General features: G+C 48.5%; 1 protein-coding gene across 2 annotated transcripts; it reads left to right on the top strand.

Annotated features, from left to right (window-relative positions):
• The first annotated feature begins 166 nt into the window (after positions 1–166).
• fam219aa (family with sequence similarity 219 member Aa) lies at positions 167–10,049 on the top strand. Of its 2 annotated transcripts, none has more exons than XM_076149685.1 (6): positions 167–398; positions 5,766–5,862; positions 6,454–6,547; positions 7,009–7,089; positions 7,700–7,754; positions 8,530–10,049. In XM_076149685.1, exons 1-6 carry the CDS (start codon positions 339–341, stop codon positions 8,686–8,688), a joined length of 546 nt encoding a protein of 181 aa, XP_076005800.1. In that variant the 5' UTR covers positions 167–338; the 3' UTR covers positions 8,689–10,049. The 2 variants fall into 2 exon arrangements, with proteins under 2 accessions (XP_076005800.1, XP_076005791.1); XM_076149676.1 differs by having other exon boundaries at positions 7,700–7,775.
• Positions 10,050–11,115: the final 1,066 nt, after the last annotated feature.

The following is an 11,115-nucleotide window of genomic DNA, read 5'->3' as shown; positions in this document are numbered from 1 at the left end:
AATGATAATAATGTAGAATGTTATGTTAAAATGTCTATTTAAAACTCAGACATCGATTTTGCACGATAATAATACGGACTTGGCTCAGCCGGGACGTGATCTGCTCTGTGATTGGTCAGACGCTGATGAATATTCCACAGACCCGGAAGTGGGGCGGTGCTGCTGTTTTGCTGTCGAGTAGGTCGAGTCACCTCTGAGAGAATGGAGCCGAGCGAGCTGCGATAATGCACAACGGCCGCGGACCCTGGCAGCTCATCGGACAGCGGCACACTCACAACACTGCAGCCTAACCCGCTCACACACACACCGCCGCATCGGCACAGCGACGCTCCGGCAAAATGATGGAAGAAATCGACAGGTTCCAAGTGCCTCCAGTGAACGGAGAGACCCAGCCTTTGGTGAGAGAACACACACACACACACACACACATAGACACACACATAGACACACACATATACACACATACACACACACACATACACACACAAATCGCACACGCAGATCGCACGATTGTGTTCGATTGTACACAAAATACGACATTTGGATGGAATCTGCGTAGTCTCTCCGTGGCTGCGTAGTCGCCGCGTCGTAAACAAGCGGGGCGTTTTTGAGATGAGTGCGCAAATTGATGAGCAGAATGTGGGACAGAGACACGAACATGGCTGAGTCCTAAACACAACAACATGCACGGTAAGGACGCGTTAGTCGTGTCGTGCTACAGTGAGGTGGACTGCGGACCGGAGGGAGGACAGATTCAGGTCCAAGTCTCGGGGCCTTCGCTTTGGTTCTGATCCGCTCATCTGCGTTTGTTTGCACCAATGTCGAGCTAACGTGTGTGTGATGCTCCCACGGTCCGTCATTATGGTGACGTGTGATGTAGTCTGTGTGTAAGTGTGTGTGTGTGTGTGTGTGTGTGTGTGTGTGTGTGTGTGTGTGTGTGTGTGTGTGTGTGTGTACGTGCTGCAGACTGACTGATGGCCGGTTCGAGCAGGCCCGGAATACACACACACACACACACACACACACACACACACACACACACACACACACAGAATTAGACTCCATTAGTGGCGGTGATGCTGTGACACTGTTCTCCATAAACAGGGAGGATGATGTAATAAAGTAGTAGAAGAAGAAGAAGGTCTGACTTTGACTGAGTCACTTCCCGAGTTCCTGAGCCGAGGACCTCAGACAAACAGTAGATACAAAAAGGGAAATATGAAAATCAATCAGCGACCCCGATGACCTCCAACATCTGACTGATCACTTATATATTCCATCCCATCTCCTCCATCCTTACCATCAGAACGCCTATACTGTGATCTGCAGACCCTTCACACTGACTCAATCAAGTGTTTACCGTAGGGGCTTCAGCCTGCACACACACACACACACACACACACACACACACACACACACACACACACACACACACACACACTGATTTCTTATGCTGCTCGGTCTCTCCTGCTTATTAAGATCTGATCAGTCTGCTGTCATGTGTGATCCTGTGAGATGAGGGGTTTGAATCCAATATCAGACACATTTGCATTTGAAAGGCCAAGTGACTGCTGTGTGTGTGTGTGTGTGTGTGTCACTGGTCAGCCGGTTGGCATTAAACTCTTTTTTGCCACAGATTCATTATTCTGTCTCTTTGTGCTAAACAATGCTGTGGGTTTCACTTTTCCTGTGTGTGCGCGTGTGTGTGGGTCATTACTGAAGCTGTCACGCTGGCATATACACACACATGGACACGCACACACACTTTCGATTACTCTGCTGTGCATTTCCATGGTAATAACTTCATTGTGCCTCCCTGGTATATCAGAAGTCTTCAGTCTGAACTCTGAGCTGTTTCAGTTTGTCACTTATTGGCTTTGACGACTTAAAAGCTGTTCGGAGCTACAAGTCGTAAAACCTGAGCCTGCATATTATTTGTAGTCGTAGAGTTTAACAATCAGACCCCTTATCAACCCCTGTGGCATTATCACCATGGCAACACAGCCTCATCTGGGACTGCTCGCTGTATCTCTGGTCTCAGTGTGACCGATAGTAGCTCAGTCGCCACTGTCATGCTCACAACTGTGATGACGGTCACCTGATCCCGCCAGACTGCGCCGCGATTGGCCGGCAGGAGAGTGGGACGGGTGAGCCCACCAATGGGCCGGTGTGTGTGTGTGTGTGTGTGCTGTGTCAGCAGCAGCCTCGCCTCGTGGCTCTTCATCATCAGAGCAGTAAAAGAGGCTCTGGGATGAGACGGGCTGATGAAACCAACAGGAGAGGTCACTGAGACGGCCCTGTGTGTGTGTGTGTGTGTGTGTGTGTCCTTGTGTTGATGTCTCCTTGTGTGTTCATGTTCATGTTTTACCTTCAGTACATAAAAGCCAACATGTCACAGGTGAAGGTGAAACATGAGTGTGTTTGTTCAGATGTTAAAGTAACAATTAGAAACCATCGCCCTGTAACAACGATACAACAACTACAGGATCATTGTTTTCCTTTAGTAAACAGACTAAATCAATCCGTTTCCATGTTCTTGTTATGAATCCATTTTCTAAACCTTATGGCCACAATAGATTGTTTTGATAGTTTAGTGAATATTTGTGTCCTACTTTAAAATATACAATAAATTAAAAAAGCTCATTTCCAACCCCAAATAATAAAAAGATTCATAATAAATCATCTTAATCCGTCTGATTTGATATGAATGAGCTGTAGTTCTTCATCATGATGAGGACCAAATGTCTCTGCTGTTTGAGCTCCATTTTGTTCTGTAAACTCCTGATCTTTTGCTTTTTATGAGACATCAGCCCATACAAACCTGACCTCTGACCTTTCCACGCTCTGAGGCTCATCCTCAGCACCTTCATCTTCCTCCACATCACTGATTGAATCTTCTCCTTCACCACCCACCGGCCTGACCGTGGGCAGGATAACCGATCACATACATTTTTAATTCATTCTTTTTTTTAAATGGAGAATTTCTATTGGCCCCCCTGCTGCAGCGCCACTGTGCACGCTGAGTGAAAAGAGGCATTGTGGGTACTCTCTCTTTGAGGGCCCCTCTCCAAAAGCCTGCTGTGCTCTGATTGGCCCCCTGCATCAGGAGCCCAGTTGGAGACTCCAACACATGGATGCAGGCCAAGCAGCACACACTCCAGCATGTGTGTGTGTCTGTGTATGCTGTGTGTACAATAGATGTGTGTACATGTGAGGGGAGGGAAGGACCAATCACAACGCAGCTCTCAGGACAGTTTAGGACCTGTTGGTTTGAATCTGATTCTCTATCCGTGTTCAACACAGCGTTCTTCAGTCAAACCTCTCTTATCTGCTTGATGGTGTCTCCCTGCTTCCTGTTACCTGCCTGATGATCAAACCGGGACAGGAAGTGGCATTAACAAGCCTTTTTTTTTATTATTCACTGTCAGTTGTGGGGAGAATCTTCAATGGGCCTTTGACAGGAACGATGACCTCACCTCGTCTCATTACAGCGTGTGTGTGTGTGTGTGTGTGTGTGTCTGCTGGAGGAGAACGCGGATGAAAGGAAAAGACGGTGCGGCGGGGTTTCCACGTGACGATCTGAGGGAACGGGCCTGTCAGAGCGCCCGACGTGCTCACGTCTGGGACCGCGTTCCCCAGCTCCTGCCTGTGTGTGTGTGTGTGTGTGTGTGTGCTCTGTATTCCTAGCTGCCAGCTGTCATTAAGCATTGCAGCGAGTTGAATAATTCTTCGTCACCAGATGAAGCCATTGTATGCAGTGAAAGCCTAGAGAGCCTATTGCGGCGAACACAAAACGGCCCCGCCTGTCACTCATCAGCGCCGCTTTGAGAGAAAAGGAGAGGAAATGGGAGGAGGGAACTTTTCTTTCAGCGAGGAGACGGATGCTGCTGGCAGGCTGCGGAGAATGTCACAGAGAAATGTTGCACTTAAGCTTGGACTCTCAGTGTGTGTGTGTGTGTGTGTGTGTGTGTGTGTGTGTGTGTGTGTGTGTGTTCCCGGTGGATCTGGCAGCTTGTTTTTGGTGTTGCACAAAAATCCATAAGCAGAAGTAAGCGTCTCCTCGTCTACGGTAAACTCTCATGAATTTGTAATCGGATTGGAACGTCGCCCCGATTCCTTTAGTAGCTGACAGTAACGTCTGCATTGGGCTGAGATGAAGGTGGTTCCAGTATTCTGTCCTCCTCATGTTTATCAATATAAAGCACAGACTCACACGCCAAGAAGGTTGGGTTTGTTGTAGAGGCAGAGGAACGTTACAGGAAGGTTTTAGGTTTGATGACATAATCTTTACGCCATTGACGACCATTCAGGCTGCTCATCTATTGTTGACAAGAGTTGACCACTAGGTGTAGCAAAGGTTTAGGACGGAAGAGCCAGCCTACAAACCAAAACACTCACTGCCACTGGGTCTAGATGAGTAGGGTCTGGATCAGCAGGTTCTGGATCTGGTGGTCAGAAAGTCGTCTTCAGGGCTGCAGGGCTACAAATATGCAACTTCCACCGTCATGTAGCTGAGATGGAGCTGATTTAGCAGAGTACAAACTGTTTGAATGGATCTTCAGCAGCTACAGATAAGACATTATTGATTATTGATTCACATTCATATCTCTTCAACTAATAAGGAGAGAGATCATGAGAGATGATATCAGTTGGAGGTTTGAGAGGTTACAGAGTCAGATTCAGGGTTTAGGGTTTGGCCTCTGACTGTATTCCTATCTGAACATCTGACCCTTAAAAACAACTTATTGATGACACAAACTGTAGATTTCCCTCCCTCCTTATTTAAAGAATCCCAGTCCCAGCAGCTCCTCTGTAGAGAATGCGTTGTTGTTGTGAGCCGGCGGCCTCACAGCTCAGCTCTGTCTGGCCTCAGAATGTAACAAGGGGCAGCCTGTGGGGGAACATAAAGCCTGGCTGTGTGAGCAGAGCAGGCCGAGTCCCGGGTCGAGCCCTAGGCCCTGAGCGCCTCCCAGCCTGCCCCGGCCCGGCCCGGCTCCCCTCAGCTTCAGAGGAAAGCTCCGCTCCAACAGCAGCCCCCTCTGTTTACACCACAACCCTCCTCCCCGATGGCGTCACCAGGGGACGGAGCCAGGAGTTGAACCCCCACCCAGGCTCACTGCTGCAGACATACGAGTGCACACAGGCGACCCGGTCCTGCCACACATGCAGCTCCTGATGGAGGTCACTTCCTGTGTGTTTTCATTTTGGCAACATGGTGCTTTAGCCCAGATATTAGAAAATGAAATCACAGAGTCACAGCACTGATTACAGACAGGGGACCACTACTGTGTGTGTGTGTGTGTGTGTGTGTGTGTGTGTGTGTGTGTGTGTGTGTGTGTGTGTGTGTGTGTGTGTGTGTGTGTGTGTGTGTGTGTGTGTGTGTGTGTGTGTGTGTGTGTGTGTGTGTGTGTGTGTGTGTGTATTTGAAGACCAATACCATGTTGGCGAACGTATTTAGTCTTTTTGCATGGATTCAAATAAAACCTCTTAAACCTATCTGTTACTCAGTTCTTCTTCTTCTTCTTGTTTTTGGGAATGCAGTAAGCACAGTGGCTTGTGCTAACACATGATTCTTTTCATTATGAGAACTTCCTCTTGCACACTAATGGACACATTCACTGCAGCAGGTCTGGACTGAACAGAAATGTGATGCCTGATCAATCAATGCCAGAGAAAACAACTATCAGAATGAATATGATCTCACGGAGTTCTGCAGTAACATGTCCTGTAATGTGTGTGTGTGTGTGTGTGTGTGTCTCTTCTAGGACCCAGCAGCGTCCTCCACCTCTGAGGGGGACCTGGACACTAAAGGAGAGACGGTGGCCATGAACTACAAGCCCTCCCCTCTGCAGGTCCAGATAGGTATCCTGATTAAACCCTACAAACTAATACCTGACATGCTGTCACACTGTAATACTCACACTTCAAAGAAAGGGAAGTCCTGTGAGAGTGTAAAGGCATTTAGCTTAGTGTGTGACTGCGTGCCTCCCCTGGGCACAAGTACACACATTTGTACACAACCTGTATTACCCAACGCAAGGTCAATATAGAGTCAAGTGTGTGAAGTAAGTCCATGTTCTGTGGGATTAGAAATGTAATTGTACCTCAGTGATGTTGTTTACTTCTGTGCTTGAAGTGTTGAGACGTTTCTGATATTAACTGCCACCGCACAGAGATGGCTCTTACTGTGTGTGTGTGTGTGTGTGTGTGTGTGTGTGTGTGTGTGTGTGTAGTATTTCCAGGTGCTAAATCCTGCGACAGTTTCAGTTGTTGGTACTTTGCGTCTGCGTCTCGACTGTCAGGGTCAGATTGGCTTCAGAGTCCTTCAGAGTGTGGCTGAACCTCCAGAGTGTTGTGTTAAGCAGCTTCTACACACACTGCCTGCTAGTGTGTGTACTTCCTGTGCTTTTATTGGTGTCTCATCTGATGACTTCCTATCCTGTGGTTGCCCAGAGAAACAGAGAGACCTGGCCAGGAAAGGCTCTGTGAAGAACGGCACCGTCGGGAGTCCTGTCAATCAACAACCTAAGAAGAATGCCAGGACAAGGTAACGACCCCCCAGCTGCCTGTTTGGAGACAAAGCTCCACTCAAATGATTCACTTTGCATGAATTAGCAGGGCAGGTTTGTGTTTGTGATCGGCGTCACCGTCCAGGGCAACACAAAACACGACAACCGAGCGAGAGGCAAATCACAGCGCAGCCTTCCACTCCAGCCTTTATGTGCTGCCAGCCTGCAGACGCACAAAGACTACCAAACGCTACAACTCAGTGTGTAGATGTGGAGTGGAAGTCTTTACGCACAAACTATTCAAGCCACACAACTGCCTCTTCTCATGGCACTGAAGGCTCCAGATTTGCCCCCAATGTTGTGTTCTGTGTGTGTGTGTGTCAGACCCTCAACTGAAGCACAGGACTCTCATTCTTTGTCCTCTTATGTCAGTACAGTTACACTTAGCAGAGTATTGATCTGTTGGATCTTCTGTGTCTTCTGTTGTCTGTGTCCTCAGGTTGGTGGTGCCAAACAAAGGCTACTCCTCTCTGGACCAGAGCCCAGACGAGAAGCCCCTGGTAGCGCTGGACACGGACAGGTGCGTCATCTTCCCCCCCCCCCCCCCCCCCCCCCCCCCCCGCCACTCAACTCTCAGGACATTGTATTTGTCTATTGTAACCGCACTGTGCTTAGAGTCGCTCTGGCATCTGATGTAAAACAAAGGAACATGGTGCAGCGTTTGGAAGACAGCAGTGCGTACAGAAATCCATGGAGGTCTGGGCTGAAGGGATTCCACTCCCAGGGCACAGGGCGGGATTAGAGCAGGAAAAGCAGCTCAGAGTCAGAGTGAGCCCTCGCCTCCGCCTCCGCCCTGCAGCAGCAGATGTGTCTGTGTGTCTGTGTGTGTGTGTGTGTGTGGGACAGCTGAGACCCACCCTGTGTGCCCAGCATGGGGGTGGGGGGGGTCATGTGACACACCAGGGCTTACTTCTTCATTAAGATTACATCAGGATTACATCACACACTGAATCATACGTACACTCCCTTTAAGAGCACTGTGACTCATAGAGACGCAGGACACACAGCTACTGTTCTCTGTGCTTATGTTGTTCTTGGTTCATGGTTCAAGTGAGGCCCCCAGAAACCCTCCTGAGAGCCTCCCTGCTGTGGCGTGGTGGTATGAACTGTTCCTCTCTCTTGTGTTGCAGCGATGATGACTTTGACATGTCCAGGTACTCTTCATCAGGATATTCCTCAGCCGAGGTGAGATGTCTGAGGGACCAGGTATCTATACACACACAATACAGCACAATGTCACCCTGTGAACAGCATCGCTCCATCAAACCACAACCACCGCCCACCATCGTCACCATGGTGACTATCGCCACCATCGTCTCCATCCTCAACTGGTCCCATTCTCACCCTGTCCTTTCTGTGTACATTTGACTTTTATAATCAGATACTTGACCTTGAGAGCCTCCACAAGGTCACTCGGACAATATCTGATTGATTAATTTAGGAGGTATGAATGGTAATGCATACCTCCATCATGTCTGAGCTGAGGTGCCTGGATACAAAGAGCTGCTATCTGAAGAGGACTTCCTGATCCAGATCTTAGTTAGTTTGGGATTGAAGACTCTCTGCTCCCATCTAGTGGTCACCTTGTGTTAACACAGGAGAAGCAGTCTGAATGGTTGTCTATGGCATGAAAACTTTCGAAAAAACTGTAAAAATTTGAAAGCTATGATCTGAATCGAGCTCAAACTCTAGACTCTGATGTTCTGTGGCCCAGGACCCGCCTCTCCATCAATCAACCTTTGAGTTCTCCCTGGACTCTCACCCCTGATGCTCCATCTAATGCTCCATCTCTTCATCATCATTAAAGATCTGATTGTGTCTTTGTTCCTCCTTCTGTAGAATCTTATAAATACTTATTCCAGAATCGTCATAGTAACTAATTGCACTAACAGCGTCGGTCCTAGCGCCCTACGTTCTGATTGGGTTCCCAGCTGATCTCTCTCCTCTTCTGCCTCCGCAGCAGATCAACCAGGACCTGAACATCCAGCTCCTGAAGGACGGCTACCGGCTAGATGAGATCCCAGACGACGAGGACCTGGACCTGATCCCCCCTAAGGCGGTCAACCCCACCTGCATGTGCTGCCAGACCGCCCCGTCCACGGCGTGTCAGATCCAGTAGCGCCGCCTCGCTCCGCAACTCAAACCTCCCCACCAGAGGGCGGCGAGGAGAAGGAGCCGCTTTGGGGGAGAAAAAAACTGCCCGGAAGTTTATCGTTATTCAGAATTAGAGGTGCACACAGGTCAGGTTATCTCCTCCTATGGTAGGATCTGTGCATCGGTCTCCTCCGGCGTTAGGTCAGAGGTCAAACGTTCAAGCCTCGGAGGGGAAATCATGGAAAATTAACTTTTGCTTCTCTATCGTTTGACTTCCATCTCACGGTTGTGGATATTTTACTACGACAGAACCATGGAGGAACGTTCTCAGCCGAGGATGAGGAGGACTCTGAATCCGCCATACGATCCCGTACGTGACAGCCCGGCTGTACGGACGGCGGCACACCTACGAGGGCGTCTACGTCAGCCGGTGTGTCGTCGCTCAGATTCAGCAGGGGGAAAAGAAGCTTTGGGAGTTTGGAAGTTGCAGTGGCCATCGCTTGATTTCGCTCTCCTTCTCTACATTTCTGTCGCCCGTGTCGCACGCCGTCTTCCCGTGTAAATATAGCGTATGTGTCAAACATGAACATGAAGCGGAGGATCGGTCCGGAGGAGGATCTCTCTTACCGCTTTCAGTCACACTCGGTTGCAAACAAACTGAAACTAAATGGTTTTGCATGTTGCTCGTTACACTGTGTCCCCGTCGACCAGCCGGCCGACCTTTACTGACCCCTAAACACCTTCCTGTGCCCAAATAAGACATTTACGTGAGGTGCGCTTTAAAAAAAAGAAACCGTTAATGTTAGTAATATTTATCTTCACCTCCTCTACAGGATATAGAGAATATAGAGTTATTAGAGATAAGAGAGAGAGAGAGAGAGAGAGAGAGAGAGAGCGGCTCACGAGTCGGTGCGACGCTCTGCTCCACGTTTAAGCCGACGGCACAGGCCGTCGTCACTCATGTGGCAGATATGCGAAAGGATAAACACTACCGGTTTGTGTGAGTGCAGACGAAGCTGTGCGCTCTCACGTCTCAAACTGAATTCCACACTGCCTGGTCGGGAACGCAAATGGAATCGTTTCAGAGAGAAAAAGAAAAACACTGAGATTCATTTTCACCCGTGTCAAGTTTCTGTTGGAGATATCTTTGTTTTATATATTCATAATATATTTGCACATCTTTTTTTCCCATGAGTTTCTATGTCACTTGTTCTCAGAGGTGGGTAAGAAGCAGCTGTGGGGCATGAGGTCCATACATGTAGCATCTGTTTCCATCCAGTTTAAAGGGAAACGTTACGTCTTTATAAACACGTCTGTAGAGCTCAACATGCATCAGACCGTTCATCATACATGTGCTCCTCTGCTCTGGAACCAAGGAGTTAACAACTTCCCCAAAAACCTCTCAATAACATCAGTAGTGTCCAAATCCTCCTCAGTCCCCTCTCATGCGTTCAAACGTCACATTCAAATCCAGTTTACGCTTTAAAACAACAAATAGACTTTAATCCAAATCTACATTATTGACAGGATGTGAAAGTGGAGCTGAGATGTTCTGCATGTAAACACTCAGTGTGATGATCTGATCTGACAGGAGGATGTGTTTGGGGAAGTTGTACCTGAATCAGTGTGTGAGTGTGTGAGTGTGGAGGATCTGGTTTCAAGCATAGAGAGTAAAACGCCAAACAAGCAGAAACTGAAACGAGATTACACGACCTCATCACAGCCAAATGCTCAAACGAAGGAGACCACAGCGCTCAGTTAAATGTCTTCTGCCATGTCTGCTGATAAACGACTGAACATCAGAGGTCACCTATGAAAGGGGGCGTGGCTAACTGCCGTGTGTGTGTACAAGAAAGAAAGAAGGGAGGAAGTGTGACTTTGACTCCACCAATGAGACACACACACACACACGCACACGCACACACACACACACACACACACACAGGCAGCCACGTGTCTTCTGTGGAGTGCGTTCCTTCCGGCCGATGACGTCGTCGCTCCTCATGTTTACATTAAAGGGAAGGATCGATCTGAAGGATCTGCTGCCCGTAGAGACGCTCACAGCCGTTGATGTAATTTATTTAAAGTATGCCAACGTTTAGTTTGAACCCAGAGAGGCTTTACATTTGTCAGATAACGACGTCGGTCATTGAGAAGATGTGAACTGGTTTCATTTTGATTTTAACAGTGTTAAAGTTCTGTGTAGTGTAACATGAGAAATAAATATTAGATATCACAACGACGGCTTTGGTTCACCAGTTTGTTTGTGTCATGACTCAGCAACACTAAAGCCTGGGAGCACAGTCGCCTCAGGGCCTCTCTTGTCTCACCTCCTTCGTCTCTCTCGTCTTCAGTGTCATCTCATTCTCTCCCCCTGTTGCTTCAGACGTCACATGTTCCAATCAGACGCCTCCTCAGGCCGTCGTCCCCGCAGGAGACAAAGCCAATTTCT

Source organism: Genypterus blacodes, unplaced genomic scaffold, assembly GCF_046128005.1.
Source record: "Genypterus blacodes isolate CSIRO-AG114 ecotype Tasmania unplaced genomic scaffold, CSIRO-AGI_Gbla_v1 ptg000006l_1, whole genome shotgun sequence".
Classification (NCBI taxonomy): domain Eukaryota; kingdom Metazoa; phylum Chordata; class Actinopteri; order Ophidiiformes; family Ophidiidae; genus Genypterus; species Genypterus blacodes.
Note: the sequence above shows the minus strand (reverse complement) of the source record. Positions and strands in the feature narration are given on the sequence as shown.